This window comes from Mesoplodon bidens (assembly GCF_964165515.1).
Source record: "Mesoplodon bidens genome assembly, chromosome: 1".
Lineage (NCBI taxonomy): Eukaryota > Metazoa > Chordata > Mammalia > Artiodactyla > Ziphiidae > Mesoplodon > Mesoplodon bidens.
The window spans coordinates 114,330,439-114,353,797 of record NC_138176.1 but is presented as its reverse complement, the minus strand read 5'-3'; the positions used below and the strand labels follow the sequence as shown (position 1 = coordinate 114,353,797).

Sequence of the window (23,359 nt, the reverse complement as noted above, 5' to 3'; positions counted from 1 at the left end):
GCAACCTCATCCTTTCCATTGTTGTTAAATGTGTTCTAGTGCAAAATTATAGTGAGTCGTCTGAATTCTTGCACACCCTTCCCAGTCGGTTAAAGTACCAAGCAGAGAATAATTTTAAGTGACTAGAGAAAGCAAAACGTTGCAATAAATTGTTTTCTGTAATTATACACTAGTGGAAAGAGGATTTGGAACCAGCTTATGTGAGTAAAAATTAAACTTCACTGTGTTTTGTTTTTAATTTAGGTACATCTAGAAGATGTTTTCCAGTTATTCAAGTTCTTTTCTGTTTTATGGACCTATGGTTCTAGCCTTTCAAATCCACTTAACTGCAGGGTGACAACAGTGCTGCAGACTCAAGCTCTTTATGTGGGCTGTGCAATGCTCTCTTCTCAGAAAGCTCAGTGTAAACATCAGCTGGCATCCGCATCTTCTCCAGGTACTACAAGTAGCATCGTTCTGTTCCGTCGTGACCAGATGGTAATGCTTTCTCCACGTGTGGTGTGTGAAGGTTGTAGTTTGGAGAATTTCTTTTTTATTTTTTTATTAGTGTGGGTGCACACTCTTTCTGTCTATGTATGTATGTATTTGTGTGCATATATATTTTTGTGTATTTGTAGACTGTTTTTGGTTACTTCTAAGTATTGCTTTTAAGTTTTAAACATCAATGGCAAAATCTCACCAAAACAGATAATAAAAATGGCAGGTGGTTAATCATGGGTTTTTAATATCCGTCTGTTCATTTTTTGAATAGTAACTGGGCTGTCTAGGGAAGCCAAACCATCATAATACAATTCAGCATTCAACTGATGAATTATTAAATTGGTCTCCATTCAAGCAACCCTCCTGGATTTATCTCTTTTATCAGGTATAAAGTAATTTTCAGGTTGGGCACTCACTAATGAAACACCCAAAAATAAAACTTCTGTTTTTATAAAGTAAATTGTAAATTTTGCAAAAGATGCAGAATTTCATGAAGTTGATAAACATGCTGTTGAGAAGTGGATTGACTTGCAAAGCTATTGACAAATAAGAGGATCTGTCAGAATTAGACCCTATAGTGACTGAAGATGAGAAAGTTGATGAGGATGATGGAATCATTTAAGTATCAGAGTAATGAGAGTGGCCTGTGAAGAATTTGAACATGCTCTTTTTTTTTTTTTTGCGGTACGCGGGCCTCTCACTGTTGTGGCCTCTCCTGTTGCGGAGCACAGGCTCCAGACACGCAGGCTCAGCAGCCATGGCTCACGGGCCCAGCCGCTCTGCGGCACGTGGGATCTTCCCGGACTGGGGCACGAACCCGTGTCCCCTGCATCGGCAGGTGGACTCTCAACCACTGCGCCACCAGGAAAGCCCTGAACATGCTCTTGATTAAGTTTTTTATTCCCAAATCACTTGTTATAAATGTTCTATGAATGCAAAGTGAATGATCGTACATTTTCCCCAGAACAATTTCTCAATATTTATCTTTTATTAGCTCCTTGAAAGAGCACATAATTACAGTTGTAACCAAAATTTTGTTATATGTGAGATAGATATACAATTTTAAGTTTTACTTATACAATAAAATCCCATGAATGTAATTTTTTCTCCACTACTTACTGAAATATTGCAGTCCCTTTTTTAGGTGGATTTACTTTTTTTTTTTTTTTTTTTACAACTTTATTGGAGTATAATTGCTTCACAATGGAGTATTAGTTTCTGCTTTATAACAGAGTGAATCAGTTATACATATACATCTGTTCCCATATCCCTTCCCTCTTGCATCTCCCTCCCTCCCACCCTCCCTACCCACCCCTCCAGGTGGTCACAAAGCACCGAGCTGATCTCCCTGTGCTATGCGGCTGCTTCCCGCTTCCCACTAGCTATCTACCTTACGTTTGATAGTGTATATATGTCCATGCCTCTCTCTCGTTTTGTCACAGCTTACCCTTCCCCCTCCCCATATCCTCAAGTCCATTCTCAAGTAGGTCTGTGTAGGTGGATTTACTTTTAAGAAGGTTTATTCAGGTTTTTCGGATGTGAATTTCCTGGACTTTTTTTTTTAACATCTTTATTGGACTATAATTGCTTTACAGTGTTGTGTTAGTTTCTGCTGTATAACAAAGTGAATCAGCTATATGTATACATACATCCCCATATCCCTTCCCTCTTGCGTCTCCCTCCCACCCTCCCTATCCCACCCCTCTAGGTGGTCACAAAGTACCGAGCTGATCTCCCTGTGCTATGCAGCTGCTTCCCACTAGCTATCTGTTTTACATTTGGTAGTGTATATATGTCCATGCCACTCTCACTTTGTCCCAGCTTACCCTTCCCCCTCCCCGTGTCCTCAACTCCATTCTCTACGTCTGTGTCTTTATTCCTGTCCTGCCCTTAGGTTCATCAGAACCTTTTCTTTTTGTGTTTTAGATTCCATATATATGTGTTAGCATACGGTATTTGTTTTTCTCTTTCTGACTTACTTCACTCTGTATGACAGACTCTAGGTCCATCCACCTCACTACAAATAACTCAATTTTGTTTCTTTTTATGGCTGGGTATTCCATTATATATATGTGCCACATCTTCTTTATCCATTCATCTGTTGATGGACACTTAGGTTGCTTCCATGTCCTGGCTATTGTAAATAGTGCTGCAGTGAACGTTGTGGTACATGACTCTTTTTGAATTATGGTTTTCTCAGGGTATATGTCCTGGGCATTTTTTAAACTTTTTGCATGAATACATTGTAAGCATCTTTCTACATTAATAAATATAGAATTATATGTATTTTTTAAATGTCTGCAGAATATTTTGTGTGGAGATACCATAGTTTATTAAAATAGTTGTCTACTGTTAAACTTACGAGTTTTCAAAAATACGAAGTCATAAGTAGTTAGATTTTCTAATTAGGTGTGAAATGTGCTATCCTTTGGCATCAAAGGCAGTGGCTTCTGAGGAATATATGCCTCTTTGTACGTAGCATGACCAAAGGACCTAACTTTTCCTCTGGTATTGCTACAAGACGGGCTCCCTTCCTACCCCTGCTGTCTTGCCTTCTGTCATCTCCCCACTTCCTGAGGTACTTTTGCATTTATGCTGCCTAGGTATGTCACAGTTACTCCACTGAAAACAGGAGAGATGCACTCTGTTCTTCATGGAAGCTCAAGGACCACTAGAGTCCCCCAGGGCCTCAAGTAGAGGGCTGCTTCCTCATTGCACCTGTCCTCAGAGCACTCCACTGTGAATCCACAGTGAGCTTCTAGCCATACCTTTTCCGTTAGGAGTCTAGGAAGTGTTGGCTGGTATTTGTTTTCATATATTTACAAGAAAATATTATGCTGTGCAAAAAAAGGGTTTGCAATATTAATGTAATTGTATGAGTTAACTTTCTGTCAGTGGCTTGGGAATCTAACCAGTCTTTTTACTTTCTGTGCAAATATGTATTCCAGCTCAGGCTTGCATAGAGCAAATCTTTGCTAAATGAATAAGAGTTTAATGTTTGTAAGCTGGAGGCGGCTGTTGGTTTGTTACGCCTTATCAATATAGTAAGTTTATCTACATGTTTAAAAGCAAAACTCAACTATTTTTTTCAGCTTTTATGTAAAATACGCTATTTCAAATCTGAAAAAACTTATTTGGGAGAATGTAGTCACATAGATTTTTAAGTGGAAGGACATACTTAACAGCTGATTGCTTAAATAATGTAGTTTAACCCACCTTGGGTTCCAGTAACTTACTTGAACATAGTAACCATAGTAGTTAGTACTTGGTTTTTGAATTTGGCTTTTTCTGAAAGCTCTGCCCCACTCTACTGGGAATTTTAGCAAACAGATGTCTTGGCCTGATGCTGCCCTTTGTATGAATTCAACTTCTCAGCTGTTCATTTTTGGCTTTACTTTATAAATTAATGTCATGGAGACCAGGAAGGATTTCTAGCTTTCATATGATCTGCTTGGAAGAGTATGAAAGCTTGTCACACTGTTTCTTAGCATTCCAGAAGTAGTGTATGTAGAATGGATCATTTCTAGTAAGATAAAAATCACCAAAATTTGCCCCAGTAAATAGTATGGAATAAAGCTTAAATAACTAATTACCATAAAAGGAATTTAGATGTTTCTTTATCCTGGAGACTTTTCTTCAAAAAACCCTGATTCACTTGATTTCTACCAGGTTCTTGAAGCCGGTTATTTCAATGTTATTGAAGTGGGCGGGGCATAGAACCAAGGAAAGCTTCCAGATTCTTTGTCTAAAACCAGCACAACATCCTTACAGATAAAAGGCGATGGCTGTATTTAATAATGATGCAAAAATTCTAAATAAAATACTTGCTGGGTCCAGCAACATTATTTTAGAAAACAAACATTTCCCCAGAGTTCATTCCAAAAATACAAAGTTGGTTCAAAACAAGGTATTCTATTATATAATTGGCTAGAGAAAACCCATATAATCATGTCCAAAGATCTGAAAAGGCATGAGATAAAAATCAGGAATTACTCCTAATTAAGTGACAGCGGAGTAGGAGTAACATGATGAAAATACTTCTCAAGGCAAAAGCTAGTATTTTTGCCACGTAATTGGCGAAACAAAAGCATTCCTGTTAAATTCATCATTTTTATTGGACATGGTTCTAGAAGTATAGTTGGCAAAAATAGATACATTTCAGATACGGATGAGATGTATGAATGACACAGCTGACATCCCAGATCTGTGGGGTTCTTAGGTTGACTGTTAAACAGGACATCTGCTAGCCATTTGCAAACATTAAAGAAGCTTGACTCCAACCTTATACCTTAGACAAAAATTTCACCTGAACTAAAGATTTCACATTAAAAAAAAACTTAGTTTCAGTGTTAGAAGAAAATGTAGAATACTAGAGGTAGATACTTTTAAAACTCTTTTAGAGAGGGGAGCACCTTTCAAAGCAGCATGTAAAACTAGAAGAAAAATTCTTCTATAAAGCTATAAAATTTCTGCATCAAAAAGAAAGTGAAAACAAACATCTATTCAGGACAAAATATCTGCAAACTATCATGAACAAATGGGTTATTTCCTCTGCACTCTTGTGCAAGGATGTATGTACAGGGTGTTTGTTGCAGCAGTTTTAATGCCAAAAGACTAGAAACAATCTAAACTTTTACCAGTAAGGTAAAATAGAGTAACCAGTAAAGTAAAATACAATGGAGCATTTGTATACAGTTTTTTTTTTTTTTTGCGTTATGCGGGCCTCTCACTGTTGTGGCCTCTCCCCCTGCGGAGCGCAGGCTCCGGACGCACAGGCTCAGCGGCCATGGCTCACGGGCCCAGCCGCTCCGCGGCATGTGGGATCTTCCTGGACCGGGGCACGAACCTGCGTCCCCTGCATCGGCAGGCGGACTCTCAACCACTGCGCCACCAGGGAAGCCCTGTATACAGTTTTGAAAGGATATTTAATGTAGATATGTATGTACTTATATGGAAAACCCTTCCAATACACATTGAGATGTGATAGCCATTGGTGCAGAGCAGGCTATGTATGCTGTGGTCTCATTTGTGTGTTTTCAAAAGAATATAACAGAAAATGTCTGACACTTCTCTAGAATAGAAAACAAATAATTAAACAGTGACTGGTCTTCAGAGAGGGAGTTTGAGTTGAGAGGAAAACTTGCATCATGCACCCTTTGGTACTATTGAAGTTCTATACTGTTTCAATGTTTTGAATCGTTACTTAAATTTTTTTCCCTTTGGTTTCAGTGGTGACATCTCTACTCATTAATCTGGGAAGCCCCATAAAAGAAGTACGTAGGGCTGCCATTCATGGTCTCCAGGCCCTCAGCGGAGTGGCATCCCAGTTTCATCTGGTCATAGATCATGTGGTTCCTAAAGCAGAGGAGATCACCTCAGATGCCACCTGTGTTGCTCAGGTAAACTCAGTAGCAAAGAAGATTGAGAGTGTGTATGCCCATGTGGACACATGAACCTTTTTCTCCTTTCTTGACATTCCGCTTTGCAGGGATTTTTTTTTTTTTTTTTTTTTTTTTTTTTTGTGGTATGTGGGCCTCTCACTGTTGTAGTCTCTCCCTTTGCGGAGCACAGGCTCCGGACGTGCAGGCTCAGCGGCCATGGCTTACGGGCCTAGCTGCTCCGTGGCATGTGGGATCTTCCCAGACTGGGGCACGAACCTGCGTCCCCTGCATCGAAAGATGGACTCTCAACCATTGCGCCACCAGGGAAGCCCTGCAGGGATTTTTATTGACTAAGTCATTGAATTTAGAAATTGATATGTCAATGTCTGCACATCTTTCTTCCCCCATTTTAAAAAGATAGCAATGCCATGTTTCATTTCTGCTATCTTTTTACTGGCTAAAAGGCCAGTGTTTAGCTTTTGATAGTAAGCTACCTGATAGGTAGTAATACCCTTTCCTATTAAGGGTATTGAAAATCATGAAAATCATTTGGGAAAGAATCTTCCATAAGTAGTACATGTAACTTTTTTTTTCCAATCCGGTTTTCTTTTTTTTGTATACTAGGATTTGGCTACTTTATTTGAGGAACTACAGAGAGAAAAGAAGCCGAAATCTCATCAGAAGTTGTCTGAAACTTTGAAAAACCTACTTTATTGTGTATATAGTTGCCCATCTTATGTTGCAAAAGATTTGATGAAAGTACTTCAGGAAGTCAGCAGTGAGGTATGTGCAATTTAAGTGGGCTGTCCAATCCATGTGATGTTACTAAAGATTATTGTAACTGCTCACGTGTGTGTAAGACTTTGTGAGAGTTGCATATATACACTCAGACGTGAACACTTTATTAATTTGGGAGGGGGAAGAGTTGAGGTGGAGAAAAATACAGGATACAAAAAGCAAATATTAGTGAGTTTCTTTCCATTTTAAAATTGTGTGTTATCCCTGTCTCATCATCGATGTGATTTTAAATGAATTTTACAGTTACACAGGGAAAAACTCTGGCGATGCACTGCTGAAAAATTGTTAGTTTTTGTTTGTTCTTCAGGTGAAAATCCTCCACAAAATAATATATTTGAACATAAAAGTCTATGCACATTCCAAAATCATGTACTCATTTTTAAAATGTATGTGGCTGTACATTTTTCTGTGGGGAGAATCCAAAGCTTTCATTATGTTGTCAAGGAAGCCTATGATTCAAAAGGAAGAGGCTGTGAATCACATGTTTGTTTGGTGCTTTGTGCTGGTACAGAAAAACTGCTTCTCATCCTTGTGTTCCAAAAATGCCCGTGGACCTTACCGTTCTCGGACTGACTTCAACTTGAAGAACTAAAAGAGGGATCAAATGGGGTAAAAGCCATTTGATTATATTGTCCTGTTGTAAGCAAACAGATGGCCTTTATCAGCTCTGCGTCCTCCCTGGTATAAACAAGGAATTGACGGTCTTGGTCTGTAAAAAACTAAGTAGTAAATATTTTAGGCTCTGTGGGCCATACAGAACGTGTTGCAGCCACTTAGCTCTGCCATTGTATTGCAAAAGCAGCCTCAGACAGTATGTAAACAAATGAGCATGCCTGTGTTTCAGTAAACAAAATTGACAAAAACAGATGATCCTCTGGACTTGGCCTGCAAGCCATAATTTGCTGACTCCTGGTTGAGTTATTAAAGACTTCAGATACATAATTTGAATTAATATTAATTGCACAGCATTGGAAATGTAGTGTAGAAAAACTAAAATTTATTTTTATAGTCCAAAACTTTAGTTTGTATTTCCTGTTTTCAGAAAGTGTTAGGATGCCCACAGATTATTTTTCCTGTCATCTCTAAAGGGTTTGGAGCTTTTGACTGTTATAGACTGAACTGTCAGAGGGGACCTGGGTGCTTTAGTTGGATTAATAGCTATCCCTGTGTCTTAAGAGGTCATTATTTTATTGGGTTTTTTTCTCCAGGCTAAGCTTCCAGTCTTGCAGCATATCTTTGGATATCTTTGTACAGCAAGCAAAAACTTGTATCCATATAGATAACTATTTACTAATAAATTTTCCAAACTTTATTTTAGATGGTGCTTTCTCAGCTGTTGCCTATGATTGAGCAACTGTTAGAAAAGATCCAGAAGGAGCCCACAGGTGTCCTGAAAGATGAGGTCATTGCTCTGCATCTCATTCTGGGAAAATATAATGAGTATTCAGCTTCCCTTTTACATAAGGACCCGAAGAGTCTAGATATATTTATAAAAGCTATGCACACAACAAAGGAACTTTGCACAGGAATGCCAACCGTTCAGATTACAGCCCTCGAAAAGGTCAGTGATTTCTATCAGAAACTAAAGCACGTTCAGGCTTTCAAAAATCTGTAATGTTTTACTTCAAGAAAATAGACTGGGCATATCTTAAAGGAATATGATATATTTGAGCCATTTTGCAAAACTGAATGATGTACATGAGTCATTTAAACTGACAGAATGGAGACCAATTTCACATTGTAAAAGAGAATGATAGAAAGATCATGTTTGGAATTGAAGTTTGTTCATTTATCTCAGTTGCCTTTTTTCTGCCTCTAGATTACGAAGCCATTTTTTGCAGCTATTTCAGATGAAAAGGTTCAGCAGAAGCTTTTGTGCACATTGTTTGATTTATTGGTGAGCTGTAGAAACTCGCATTGTGCTCAGACTGTTAGCAGTGTTTTTAAAGGGGTGAGTTGCAAACTTCCTGCCATTTGTTTATTGATGTTTACTCTCTTCCAAGTAACACCATGTTTAAGCTTCCTCCATTTTGTAATGCTTTTAGGAAGTCAGATGTTCCCATCAACCAGAGTCATGGAAAAGGAGGTCACAGAGAAGTGCAAAATCAACGTTATATGTCTTCATTATTTTTATTGTATGAAATAATTATAGTCTTGAACACGTAGGGTGTATGTTAGGTTGGATCTTAACTCATTAGGGAGGATCTCCCTCTTATGCAAGAACAGGAGTGAACAGCGGCTTCATGTTCAGCTGGTCATGGACTGTTCTGCTTGGTTTCAGTAGCTGTTTAATGACATATAGAATGGAACTGAGAATCTGCTCATTGGTTTATATGTATATTGAAACCTAGCTGTAGATCAGAATAACCACCTAGTTACTCAGTGTTTTGCTTTGTTGTGCTTTTTTAGGAAAGTACTTTCACAAAAATAGATAATAGTGTGGTAAAGTCTTAGTATCCAGATTCTGCAGTTTTCAGAATTTTAACATAATTACTTAGGTTTCTAAGATGAGTTAAGTGGAGCAAATTAAGGCACAGAGCAGTGTACATAATATGCTCCTCTGTGAGAGAGAGAGAGAGTGTGTGTGTGTTTGTGTATGTGTCTGTGTTTAATGTTTATAGAGCTGTTGGTATATGGAAAATTTCCCAAAGAATACATAAAAAATTGTCAATGATATTTGTCTTTCGGGATTGGGCTGGGCTGTAGGGTTGTAGGGGGACAAAGTGGACAGAAACATGTTCGTTGTATCTGTTTGAATCAACGTAAACTGCTCTAATTTTAACCCATGGAATCCTGTTATCACCCATTCTTCCTTCATATTGCAGATTTCCGTTAATGCTGAACAAGTCAGAATAGAACTGGAGCCACCAGATAAAACTAAGTCCTTAGGCACAATTCAGCAAACAAGGAGGCAGAAAATGCAGCAGAAGTAAGAGCTATGAATGCAGTGAGAACATTGTTGTCCCCCAGGCCTTGGATGTTTTGGAACCATTGTGATTTTTTTTTTTTTTTTTTTTTTTTTTTCTTTTTGCGGTATGTGGGCCTCTCACTGCTGTGGCCTCTCCCGTTGCGGAGCACAGGCTCCAGACGCGCAGGCCCAGCGGCCATGGCTCACGGGCCCAGCCGCTCCGCGGCATGTGGGATCCTCCCAGACCGGGGCACGAACCCGTATCCCCTGCATCGGCAGGCGGACTCCCAACCACTGCGCCACCAGGGAGGCCCTGTGATTTTTTGATACCCATCAATTGGGCATAATTGGATACAGTAATTTTTACTTATTAGCGTTGATAATGTTTGCTCTTCTAACTTTTTGTCTTGTCTGTTTCCCAGAAAATCACAAGATCTAGAATCTGTTCAGGAAGTTGGAGGTTCTTACTGGCAAAGAGCAACCCTCATCCTAGAATTACTGCAGCACAAAAAGAAACTCAAAAGTCCTCAGATATTGATACCGACTCTTTTTAACCTACTCTCAAGGTAATGACACTTGCCTTTGATCTGTGAGAGAATGAGATTCTAATTCTTGCCCATCTTATTTTATTTAACATTCTCTTTTCACATTCTCTTCTTGCTTAGCTAGTCTGTAAAATAGAGCAAGTTGAATACTATAGTTGAAAGATTTAAAGAATGGTTATAGGAACCCGTTACCAGGGCCCAAAACTAATCCTCATCCCGTCTTACGTAATAAATGAGTGCTTTCTCCAGCCTACTTTCCTTCCTCACTTTCAACACCATGTCCCCGGGGGTATCATTACTTGTATTTAAGGATATAGTGTGACGCCCGCTATATTTTTTCGGTAGGTGTGCGTTATTAGATAGCTATAGTGTATGCATTGCATCGCGGATGTGTGCTCTCGTCCAAAAAGAAAGTAATTCTCAAGGTTGTCCTCTAAGGAGATTTAAAATAGGTTGATGGAAGGTGCAATAGAGAGGAGAGGTAATGTGACATAAGCGCCTGCCTGCACTAGAAGAATCAGAGTTAGAAATCTTACATCATGTTTATACACTTGATGTTTTTTGGGTTTTTTAATAAGTTTATTTATTTATTTTTGGCTGCGCTTGGTCTTGGTTGCTGCTCGCAGGCTTTCTGTAGATGTGGCACGCAGGGGCTCTAGGCATGTGAGCTTCAGTAGTTGTGGCATGCGGGCTCAGTAGTTGTGGCTCGTGGGCTTTAGAGTGCAGGCTCTAGACTTGATGTTTAATGTTAATATTTTATTAACATTAAATGTTTAATGTTAATGTTTTATTTTAAATTAAATGTTTATTTAATATGTGTTCTGGACAGTGGTCATTAATGCAGCACTGAAATTGTACAACTCTTTCATTTCCCATCATTTCTCTTCCGGACATCCTGAAGGTGTTTAGAGCCTTTGCCACCGGAGCAGGGAAGTATGGAATACACCAAACAGTTAATTCTAAGTTGTTTGCTTAACATCTGCCAAAAACTCTCTCTAGATGGCGGCAAAATACCAAAAGGTGTGTACTTTGTTGGAAGGAAAGGGGGGAAGGATTATCTACTCCGAGTATGAATGTACCTACCACTTAGAGATATTTTATTTCTCGCCCTGTAGATGTTCTCGATGAGGAGAAGTTCAACGTGGAATTGATAGTTCAGTGCATCCGCGTTTCCGAGATGCCTCAGACCCATCACCATGCCCTTTTACTTCTGGGTACTGTTGCTGGAATATTTCCTGTAAGTGTTAATTTAAGACTTACGCAGATATTTTTTTCTGTGGAAATGCGTAGGCCTGCACTGTTCTGAATTCAGTGGACATTTTGGATCTTACAGCGCTGATGGGACTCTTGGCCCTGCAGCTTCTTTAGACAGTAAGCTGGTTGATCTTGCTAAGCTTTGGTTCCCCTTTTTGTGAAGTGGAGAATAATAGTAACCTTCTTCGTAGGATTGTTGTGAGAATGGGATTGGATAATTTATTGTTAGCACTTAGCACAGTGCTAGGTGCAATGTAGCTATCCAATAAGTGGTGGTATTAGTGTTATTTGGAAAAAATCCCGTGAATCCTCAGGTAAGCCTCACACAGCTTTCAACCAGTGACTTAAAATTAATTTGATTATAAAGTACCTCACTTAAAGAAATCGTGTTCCTTATAGAAATACGTCACTTAAAAATTTTTGAAGAGATTGAAATTATTTTCATGTAGGGGATTTAGGTCAGATGTACTTAACCTGGAGTTGGTTCTCCATGACCTTTAGCGGGTCTCTTAATCTACTAAAATCATACGCAAGATTTAATGTGTATGGATTTTTTTTCCCCTTGGTGTAGAGTCAGTAGATCTCAAAGGGGTTGATAATCCAGAAAAAATTAAGAATCATTGATATTTTTCTTTTGTTTTTATTGAAATATAGTTCATATGCCATATGAATATATAGTTAAATGCCACCCATTTCAAGTGTACAGTGGTTTTACTTTATTCACAGAATTGTACAATCATCACCATTATGTACTTCCTAAACGTTTTCATCAGCCCCAGAAAGAAACCCCGTATGCATTAGCATTCGCTGCCTGTTTCCTTTACCACCAGCAACCCTGATCTACCTTCTCTATCCTAGACGTTTCCTGGTGTTTTTTTTTTTTTTCGCGGTACGTGGGCCTCTCACTGTTGCGGCCTCTCCCGTTGCGGAGCACAGGCTCCGGACGCGCAGGCTCAGCAGCCATGGCTCACGGGCCTAGCCGCTCCGCGGCATGTGGGATCCTCCCGGACCGGGGCACGAACCCACGTCCCCTGCATCGGCAGGCGGACTCTCAACCATTGGGCCACCAGGGAAGCCCTAGACGTTTCCTGTAAATGGAATCTTATAATACGTGGCCTTTTTTGTGTCTGTTTTGCACTTCATGTAATGTTTCCAAGGTTCATCCGTTTTGAAGCTTGAATCAGTATTCTTTTTATGGCTGGATAATATACCATTGTACGTGTATACCACATTTTGTTTATCATTAGTTGACGGACATTTAAGTTGTTTCCACTTTTTGGCTGTTAACAATTACGCTGTTGTGAACACTCGTATAGGAGATTTTGTGTGAACATGTTTTCAGTATTTTCAATAGGAGTGGAATTGCTGGGTCATATGCCAACTTAACTTTCTGAGAAACTGTCAGACCATTTGCCAGAGCGTCTGTACCATTTTGTACCCACCAAGCAGTGTCTGAGGGGTCTATGTCCCCACTCCCTCACAGCTGTTACTGGCTTTTTTATTATAGTCATCCTAGTGGGTATGAAGTGGTGTCTTCTGATTTGGATTTTGCATTTTCTTAATAACTGATGTTGATCATCTTTCATGTGCTTATTGACCGTTTGTTTATTTGTGGAGAAATGTCTTTGCAAATCCTTTGCCTATTTTTAATTTGAGTTATTTCTTTTTATTGCTGAGTTTAATGAATCTTGGTACTTGATGTGCTTAAAATGGAAAATATTGAAAAATGTGTTTTCTTTCAGGATAAAGTTCTACACAATATCATGTCTATTTTTACATTTATGGGAGCCAATGTGATGCGTCTAGATGATACTTACAGTTTTCAGGTTATTAACAAGACAGTGAAAATGGTAATTCCAGCACTTTTGCAGGTAAGCTGTCTTTCCACCATCATTGGTGTTATTTTTCTGATTTTTAAGATTTTTAAGATTTTACATAGCATGAAATTCAAGTAGTGGTAAATACATGACATGAAAAGCCTTTCTGAAATGCTCAGGTATTTATGCCCCTTAAATTTTAGAGTGGTGAAGCTAAGGAGTAATCTTGGAAATAATGTCTTTTCCAGAAATACCTATAAACATGCCGAGCTGGTTCTGCTGTACTGCCAGGGTATAACTATACAAGTGCCTTAACATTCCTCTGACAAAGTGAATTTACATTTACTGTGTATCTCAGGACATTGCGTCAGTTTGATAAGACCCCTGTGTAAGTCGATGAAATAGGAAGTTTTAGAGCAAATGTGTTAACATACAATTCAACAAACATTTACGAAGCATTCCCTTGAGAGCTCAGTACGCAGAGATGAGTGAGACCTGGTCTCTGCCAGACTAGTCTCGGCAAGGAGTGAAGACTTTGAAACTAAAAAGTAGCCTTGAACATGAATGGGCATGGCTATCCACTTGCATTTTCTGTTTACCCCCACTGTTGTCACTGTCTTTCCTCATGCTGTTGACCATTTCAGCGATGACCATACCCAGCACCTCCTCCTTTTAATCTTGGTATAAGGTTGGTATTCTCTGTCCAGCAAGTTAGCCACTACAGGAGACGTCTATAAAAAGGAAAATAACGATACGCATTAATATGGTATATGCCAGTGGAATTTGATAAACACTGAAGAGTTCAGGTTAGGGGAAGGTCCACGTGGGCCAGGATGACCACACAGACTTTATTAAGAAGTGGACTTCGAATGGGTCTGAAGAGGAGATAGGATTTGCCCCCTGAAAGGGCAGGCAGTCCCGGCCTGGGGGTGGCGTGCGCAGTGTGTGTGAGGGACGTGGAGAGCCGAAGCGGGTGGAAGTAGGGGCACCAGGCTAGCCATTCATGCAGGTGTCTGTTCCTTCATCGTTTCATCCATTAGGCTGTTATCTTCTGAGCACCCATACCAGGTGGTTTGAACTTTATTCTGAAAGCAGCAGGGAGCTGATGGCCTTGCCACACTCCGCTTTTCAGATTAAACCGTTCTTCTCGAGGCCCAACTCAAATCCTGCTTGGTTTTTGCAGGGCGGCCTGAGAGCAGCCTTGCTCTCAGGGCCCGTCTCTGGCATCTGCCATCTAGTGCCTCCTGTTACCCTTTCACAAGTGTACTGTGTCTCGTGGAGATGATACATCTCCTTTGGGGAAGTGCTCATGCCTTGCACTTTGTAGTCCCCTCAGGGCCACAGAGTGCCCAGGACATAATCTATATACTCCTTGAATACTTACCGATTGGGCTTTGATTATTAGAATTCCTTTGATAACCTTTTGGGGGCACATCTGAAGGCCTTTTCGTGTCTACTTATAGCTTGTCTCACGGAGGGTTATTTGCTTCTACTCACTGTCCCTGCTTGCTGTCCTGCAGTCTGATGGTGGCGACTCTGCAGAAGTCACGAGGAACGTGGAGGACATCGTGGTCAAGATCATGAACGTGTTCGTGGACGCGCTGCCCCACGTGCCCGAGCACAGGCGCCTGCCTGTCCTCGTCCAGCTTGTTGGCACACTGGGCGCAGAGAGATTCCTCTGGGTTCTCCTCCTCCTGCTCTTTGAACAGTATGTCACTAAAACAGTGCTGGTGGCTGCCTTCGGAGAAAAGGTCAGAGCGTAGGGCGCAGTGACAGGAAAAGGGGGTGTTTCACACAGATTTTGTGTTACTTTCCACTTTAAACGTGAGGCTGGTGATGCTTAGTGTGCACTACTTAACAGTGTGTGCTCAGAAGGGCTTTTAAAGGTGTTTCTGGCATTCTTTGAAATTGCTTCCAGAGCCTGAGGCACTGAATACCCTCAGGAGCAACAGGGCTTCTCCTGAGGGTGACTTGACTTTTCTAAGAAACTAGGCTGGTGCCGTGCTGGGTGGGTGTATTTTAATTAAGCCCCAAAGAGTATAGCTGTACAGGAATTAAACTGTCTCTTGAACATGGTTTTGAAGGCATTTTAGGGGGCAGGGGACGAGGGTCGGTGTCACTGAAGTCAGTGAGATGCAGGTGACTGTTTTGAAGAGAGATGAGGGCAGAAGTTACACGTCCAGGGCTGTTTTTAAATGGCTTCTTAGACGTGGGATCCAGGAATAGATCTAGAACCTACTCCAAGTAAAGTAATATGTTCATTTCTGCCAGATATCGTAATGCAGTTTATCCTGGAATTATGCATCATAATTCTCATAAATTGGCTTTTTTATGTAAGAAGCTCAGTACCTGATTCCTCTGGTCATACACGTGACCATAAGGAACAGCATGGAATGGCTTTGTGTGCTAAGAAGTATTTTTAAAACGTTTCCCTTATTTGTACTTACTAAGTAACATAAATTTGAGAGGTACAGTTTATGACCTATTTCTCTCCTCTACACAGGATGCTATTTTAGAGGCAGACACTGAATTTTGGATTTCAGTCTGTTGTGAATTTAGTGTCCAGCATCAGATCCAAAGCTTGATGAATATCCTTGAGTACTTAATGAAGCTGCCAGAGGAAAAAGAAGGTGGGCATTAAGTCCGATGTTAATTACTGTTTAATCTGGAAGCTTGAGAGAGGCAGAAGGTAACGCAGCTTGTCTTCAGAACCCATGGTGCATCTTTAAAAGGATTTTTTTTTTTTTTTTTTTTTTTTGCGGTACGCGGGCCTCTCACTGTTGTGGCCTCTCCCGTTGCGGAGCACAGGCTCAGCGGCCAAGGCTCACGGGCCCAGCCGCTCCGCAACATGTGGGATCTTCCCGGACCGGGGCAGGCACAAACCCGTGTCCCCTGCATCGGCAGGCGGACTCTCAACCACTGTGCCATCAGGGAAGCCCTAGAAGGATTTTTTTTAAGTAAGTTAGTAATTTTTGTTCGGGCATACAGTTGTTACCTTCTCATATGTTTATGGAAAACAGTAAGTGGGATTTCTGCTTGCTGTTCCTCACACGTTGGCTTTCAGACCTCTGTGCTGATGTGTGGGCTGTGGAGTGTTCCAAGTGTCTGGGATGAATTGATGGTAAAGTGATAGCAAGTTAGCATCTTATTAGCTGTATCTTAGTTTCCCCTTAAAATGTGAAGCTTTTTTTTTTTTTTTTTTGTCCATGCCGTGCGGCTTGAGGGATCTTAGTTCCCCAACCAGGGATTGAACCTGGGCCACGGCAGTGAAAGCGCAGAGTCGTAACCGCTGGCCCACCAGGGAGTTCCCGTGAAGACCTTTATAAGAAGAAAAACAAAACAGGTACCACAGCAGTGGTAACTAAATCTGAAAATTTTACCACGTAGGGGTCTCGAAGAAAATTCCACTAATTGCAGCACCAATGAGGTTGGCTTAAGAAAGGGCTGACGTGTTGACTGTTCTTAGTTCTCTGCCCTTTGGAGCAGAACAGTGAGGTACATTAGAAAGCAGGGTCTGGGCTTCCCTGGTGGTGCTGTGGCTGAGAGTCCGCCTGCCGATGCAGGGGACACGGGTTCGTGTCCCAGTCCGGGAGGATCCCACATGCCGCGGAGCGGCTGGGCCCGTGAGCCATGGCTGCTGAGCCTGCGTGTCCGGAGCCTGTGCTCTGCAACGGGAGAGACCACAACAGTGAGAGGCCCGCGTACCGCAAAAAAAAAAAAAAAAAGAAAAGAAAGCAGGGTCTGAAGACTCCACAGGGACTGTTGTCTGGGTGACCGGTCATTTACTTTGTCTGCCCTGCTTGGCCGGGTTTGGGAGGGACAGAGCTGGGAGGCGCCGGTGAGCTGTGTGTGGTGACGTGCTGAGGACAGAGCCTTCATTCTGAGTCACTCTCTAGGACGGTGGTTTTTTTTTGTTTTTTGTTTTTTTTCTTTTTGCGGCACGCGGGCCTCTCACTGTTGTGGCCTCTCCCGTCGCGGAGCACAGGCTCCGGACGCGCAGGCTCAGCGGCCATGGCCCACGGGCCCAGCCGCTCCGCGGCATATGGGATCCCCCCAGACCGGGGCACGAACCCGTATCCCCTGCATCGGCAGGCGGACTCTCAACCACTGCGCCACCAGGGAGGCCCAAGGACGGTGGTTTTTAAGTGGCCCACCACGGACCGCCAGCCATGGCACCCCAACCCCTTTCATATTTGATACATTTGAATGTGGGATTCTACAGAGTTTTAGAACAGACATCTGCAGCTTTTAGAGTTAAATGTTGAAGGCAAGGGATGACCCTCCTTTAGCCTGTTGTGGGCCATGAAAGTAAATGTCTCTGCAGCTTCGGAAATGGGGCATGGAGCCAGTTCAGACTCCTTTTGCAGTATCTTTGTCTTCTATTTGTTTGTTTTTTGTTTGTTTGGATTTGTCTTACATACTCTATTCTCAGGGCTGTTTGGGTACTTTCTTGGTAAATATACTCCTATCTTTCACTGGTTTAGAAGAGGAAAAACTGGGCATAACAAATTATATATACACGTGCATATGTATAATAACATACATATTGTATATTATGTGTATAACAGAGTAACAAATTTCTCTCTAAAAATTGTATGCATTTGAATGTGGGATTCAAATTTGAATTCAAATTCAAATTACCCTGCTCATTATGTCTGTACCTATATACCAAAGAATCAGGTCGAAGATGAGTGAGGACACTTGTTTTGTTGCTCTTTTTCAGAAACCCTTCCCATATCAGTATCTTACAAGAGCGAATCACAAGAAGAAATGCTCCAGGTTTTTAACATAGATGCTCACACTAGCAAGCAGCTGCGGCATTTTAAGTTTTTGTCAGTGTCCTTCATGTCTCAGCTCCTGGCTTCCAATAATTTTATCAGAAAGGTGAGATGTTCTTTAAATGTGTTTGCTTTTTCTGAAGGAACTGTGTTTTAGGCTAGTAAAAACAGCTTGGCAAGTCTCTCATGAAAACGTGAGGCATGCCTGTAATAGAAACAGATAGTGCCCTTCACCTCAACATGAACACCCGTTGGGCACGATCTACTAAGACTTTATATACGTGAACCCTGTGGCTCAGCAGTTCTGTTCTCAAGTGGTGTATACCCGCAGAGGTGTGTGAACATGTGCACCAAAAGACATCGACAAGAATGTTTGTGGTAGCATTGTTCATGGTGCCCAGAACTGGCCACAACCCAAGTGTCCATCATCAGTGGAGTGGACAGAGCGTCTCGTCATAGCTGGACGTGGGTGAACCTCAGTGACCCACAGCCGTCTGGTGACTCTCATCAGCATAACATCGAAGGAGAGAAGGCAGACACAGAGGAGTGCATCCTGTGATTCCGGTTGTATGAAGTTCAGAAACAGGCAGAACACACCTGTGGTTTTAGACGTAACGACAGTGTCTGTCTTTGGGAAGGAGGAAAGAGCAGGGTCAAGTAGGAGAGGGATTCTGAGGTGCTGATAACATGCTGTTTCTTTACCCAAGTATAGTGAGCTCTACATACATGATTCGTACACCTTTCTGTTTGTGTGCTAAACTTTAAACTAGAGAGAGAAAGAAGGAAATACAGAGACAAAATGAAGAAATAAAGAAACAGAAAGGAGGATCCAGGGTCATGACCAGGAACGTAAGAATGGCTGAGCATGCAAATATCTGTATTCTGTTTCTGTTACAATGCGTGAACAGATCCAGGGGGAAACCTATGATCATTGAAATATTTAGAGAAAGAATTTAGTGAATCCAGCGCTTATTCGTGATTTCAGAAAAATAATCCTCACCATTGTGAGATGGACAGAACTCCTCGGCCTGATAAAGACATCCGTCAGAAGCCTGTGGTTTACAGCACACTTCATGATGAAACATTAACATGTGCCTGTTAAAGTCTGGAACAAAGGTGCCCTCTGTCACTATTCCTACTCAGCAAAAGAAGTGTAAGAATCAGAAAAAAAAGAGAATTGATGAACTTGTAGAACTGGTAATTAGCTCAGCAAGCTCACTTGAGAGTGATCAGTGTAGACATTGCTCTGTGTCAAGCAGGCTTGCCGAGGATGGTGGTGCTTCCCAAGCACGTGGGTGGATCAGTGTGACTGGACATCAGGCAGACACACCCATGCGATATAAGAAACGTGCTCCATGGCTGGTAGCACCACATGGCAGTGGGGAGAGAAAAATGTCCAAGAACTAGAGCTGGCACGGTTTGTTTTCCAAGTGAGGGGAAGAAAGACTGATCTCATATATAAACAAAAGACAGTTTTAGGTGGATTAAAAACTTCAGTGTGAAGAGAAGTACTTAGCACGTTGAGAAGAAAACCAAGGGAAAAACATTGTTGTAACTGGAGGGTGGAAAAGAATTTCTTAAGAACGTCAACCAAAAGCCACCATAAACAAAATGAAAAGAAAGCCACAGACTAAAAGAAGGGTATTGCTGTTTATAAATCAAGAAGCATCCGTTTCCGTTAGAACAACTGGCAAAGAATATGAATTCATTGAAGAGGAATCACAAATGGCCAATGTGACGAAACAACCTCCCTAGTACGAAGGAAAATTCAGATTATAGAGGATACCACCATGCTGTTATCAAACTGGCAGGAAGTTTAAAGTTGTTAATACAAGAAGCGGCAAAGCTGGGGGGACACAGTCATTTCTGTACAGTGATGGGTAGCAGGAGTTGGTACAGCCACTTCAGAAAGTGCAGGGCAGTGTCCGTTCAAAGTGAAGATGCTCACCCCTGCTGTCTGGCAGTTTCCTTTCTCTACGAAAACTTGCCTAGATGCTCAAGGAGAAAAGTTCTTTTTTAGCACTGTTACTAAAGGGGGAAAAAAGGGCCATAAAACTAAATATCTACCAAGAGAGGGGAATGAATAAATAAGTCGTGGTACATGGAGAGGAATACTGTGTGCATTTAAAACGAGTGAACTAGAACAACATAAGTTACCATAGATAGATCTCAACAGTCTAATATAATCAAGAAAGCATGTTGCCGGCTGATACCTACTCTTTGATAACAGTCAGCCACAGATTCAAGTTTGTGGGGCTTGGGGTGGAAGGAGATTGGGATTAGGGAACGATACAGAGGGGACTACAGCTGTGTCCTTAAGTTTAATATCTTAAAATTAGATATGGGCTAACGAAAGACTAGCACCTCAGAAAACTAATAGGTGTTAATCGTTTGCTGTATTTTTCTGAATCTTTGTAGTACTTTACAGATAGTATGAATATCTACAGAAGGTAATCAAAATAAGGGAAGGGACTAATTAAATTAAGGGAAATGGAGTTATTACCGTATGACAGGGGTGATCTGGACCTGATTAAATTGTAATGTCAGAAAACACTGGGGAGTGAGTTGGTCGGTCTCCGATGTTTCGTTGCACTTCAAAGGATTTTTCGTCATCGGCTGTCACATTGTTCTAATGACGCCTTCTTTAAAAATTAGGTAGTTGAAAGTGGCGGTCCTCAGGTGTTGACAGGCCTTGAACAGAGGTATGTTACTTTTTAAAATTCGTATTTGGAAATAATTTCGAACTTTTAATCAAAAAGCTGGAAGAATAGTACTCTCTTATGGGTCTCCTGTGTTTCAGGTTGCTAGAAATGGTTCTTGGCTACATTAATGCTGTAGCACAGTCCATGGAAAGAAACGCGGACAAGCTCACTGGGAAGTTTTGGCGAGCACTCCTCAGTAAAGCTTATGACATGCTGGACAAGGTGGGTGTTTATTTCTCCCTGTCTTCTGTGTTTTGTTGCTGTTCAATGTCATTGTAAAGTTATTTAACAGAAAGTTTTACTTTAAGAGTAAACTTAGCAATAGCTTAACAGAAAGCAGCCCAGATTTTTCTTGGAAAAGAATCTCTTGATGACTGGAGATCATTTTATCTGGAAAACAGTTGTTTCCCTACCAATTATGAGAACATGTGCCTCAATAAATATGATGCTTTAAATATTGATTCATGTCCTGCTATATAATGTTCGCTTTATTCAAGTGGAATAAAAGATATCTATTCAGTGGAGTTTCTAGTTCATCAGTAAAATCACTGGCCAAGACCACTGTTTAAGATCTAGCTGAATTGCTTAGCTCCATGGCATTGAGCAGTCCACTTAGCGTGAGCATCCTTTTGTTGTTGTTTGTTTGATAAATGTGGTTAGTAATGCCTCCCTAAAAGGTTAGTGTAACAACTAGATAGTGAGTGAAAATGCCTCGTACCTAGAAGGTGTGCAGCGAATGGAAGTCTGTCTTAAATGAGTCATCTTCCCTTTTGTATTTTTTATTTTCCTTTTTTGTTAAATGTAAAACTGCTGTGTAGGTCAATGCCTTGCTGCCCACAGAAACCTTCATCCCTGTGATCAGAGGGCTGCTGGAGAACCCACTGCCGTCTGTTCGCCGGAAAGCTTTGGATCTTTTGAACAACAAACTACAGCAGAAAACTTGCTGGAAGAAGAAAATTGTAAGTCAAGACTGTGCTACAGACCCATTTCCCATTCTTTGCTTTATCAGAGCTGCATTTAACTGCTTGAAGTTTCTCCAGTGGTACAATTTAAATAAGTATATTATTATCCAAATACAGTGCTGTGATGTGTGTGTGTCTTTAAAATGTGATGCTAATTCTGATAGGAGCCACGTATATACGTATTATAAGAGCTCTTAGAGTGGAATTGCACCCTAGCAGTATTCTTGCTTAATACGGACCATATGTTGCCTTAACTTTAGCACGATTCTAATCCTCTTTCACTCCACACGGGTAGGGTGCTTTATGTAAATACAGAATTGGTCGCAAGCACATGCGTCCATTTATTGGTAAATAAAGCAGATGGAGAAAAGGTCGCTTGTGTTTAATCGTGTGGCGTAGGACGTCTTGGTCTGATCTCCATTTAGGCAGTCTCAAGCAGTAAAAATGGAGAAAAGGACTAGCATTTTGTTTGCGGCTTTAATTATTTGGGAAGTTTGGCTGTCTTTTTCAGGTTTACCATTTCCTGGAACTGGTCCCAGTCCTTGTGGCCATGGTGAAGCATAAAAGAAAGACATTAGAAGAACAACCAATAAACAGACAGACAGCTTTATACACCTTAAAGCTTTTATGCAAGAATTTTGGTGCAGAAAATCCAGAGCCTTTTGTCCCTGTGCTGAACACCGCCGTGAGGCTGATTGCTCTAGGAACAAAGGAGGAGAAGAACGTCCTGGGGGGTGCCCTGCTGTGTGTGGCCGAGGTGATCTCCACGCTGGAAGCCCTGGCCATCCCTCAGCTCCCCAGGTATGTCGAGGGGACCGGACACAAGACCACCGCACGAGGTTTCTGGTATCAGCTGGAAAAGAAAACCTTAGTGACTTTTTCCCGAGTGTCAGTAGAAGTTTCATAAAATTAGATTTGTTAGAGAAGTGACCTTTTCTTCAGACTGGAAAATAATAACATTCTCGTTTACCTGATGTGTATTGTCCCCCAGTTTTTGCTCCCCTTTGACCAGCGTTCCTCGGAAGCAGTAGGTGACAACACTGCTTCGTAGAGGGGCCCAGCCGGTTGGGCCACAGCTGCCAGGTGCTGGCCGCGCCAGAAGTGGCCGCTCCTGGCTCTCTCGTTGGCTCTGGTGTTTGCCAGCGTGCAGCCTCGCCAGCTCGCCAGGGTTACGCAGCCTGTTAGAGCTTTGCCGTCTACAAACCGAGGTAGCACCAACCTCACAGGATGCCCGCGGGGCAGTGCGTGCAGGGCTTTTTTGCCCGACACACAGCAAGTGTTAAACTGCAAGGTGGTGTTATGATTTAAGGTGACGTTGTGTCAGTACTGTGGGCACTGGGAGAGCTCTCGCTCTCGGTCACATAAACCGTGTAGACGTTTTGTGGGACGTCAGAGATGTAACGGACACGGTCCTTTGGATTTTTTCAGAGTGACTTCTGCTCCGTTCTCCTCAAAGAAACTTGTGCCCTTTCTTTCCAGCCTGATGCCGCCATTGCTGACAACCATGAGGCGCACCCGCGACCTGGCCTCGGGCGAGGTCTACCTGCTCAGCGCCCTGGTGGCCCTGCAGAAGGTGGCTGAGACCCTGCCGCACTTCATCAGCCCCTACCTGGAAGGTGTCTTGTTGCAGGTGAGCTGGTGACTGCAGGGGGGGAAGGGGAAAGCTTACAGATTTGATCATTTTATTTGTGCTTGACGTTTTGCATTTGGCAGGAAGATTCTTATTTCTGAAAA

The 23,359-nt window shown here is 41.7% G+C and overlaps 1 protein-coding gene across 1 annotated transcript in view; it reads left to right on the top strand.

The window, feature by feature from the left end:
- HEATR1 (HEAT repeat containing 1) overlaps nt 1–23,359 on the top strand; it is a 50,694-nt gene that overhangs the window by 19,523 nt on the left and 7,812 nt on the right. Inside the window, exons 20-37 of the mRNA XM_081241251.1 lie at nt 244–436; nt 5,710–5,879; nt 6,486–6,644; nt 7,978–8,220; nt 8,479–8,610; nt 9,485–9,588; nt 9,990–10,133; nt 11,014–11,132; nt 11,228–11,349; nt 13,109–13,237; nt 14,704–14,934; nt 15,687–15,813; nt 17,907–18,067; nt 20,617–20,663; nt 20,762–20,885; nt 21,482–21,622; nt 22,137–22,426; nt 23,105–23,255. Coding sequence (XP_081097377.1) covers nt 244–436; nt 5,710–5,879; nt 6,486–6,644; nt 7,978–8,220; nt 8,479–8,610; nt 9,485–9,588; nt 9,990–10,133; nt 11,014–11,132; nt 11,228–11,349; nt 13,109–13,237; nt 14,704–14,934; nt 15,687–15,813; nt 17,907–18,067; nt 20,617–20,663; nt 20,762–20,885; nt 21,482–21,622; nt 22,137–22,426; nt 23,105–23,255 — 2,787 coding nt within the window. The remainder of the gene's footprint in view (nt 1–243; nt 437–5,709; nt 5,880–6,485; nt 6,645–7,977; nt 8,221–8,478; nt 8,611–9,484; nt 9,589–9,989; nt 10,134–11,013; nt 11,133–11,227; nt 11,350–13,108; nt 13,238–14,703; nt 14,935–15,686; nt 15,814–17,906; nt 18,068–20,616; nt 20,664–20,761; nt 20,886–21,481; nt 21,623–22,136; nt 22,427–23,104; nt 23,256–23,359) is intronic.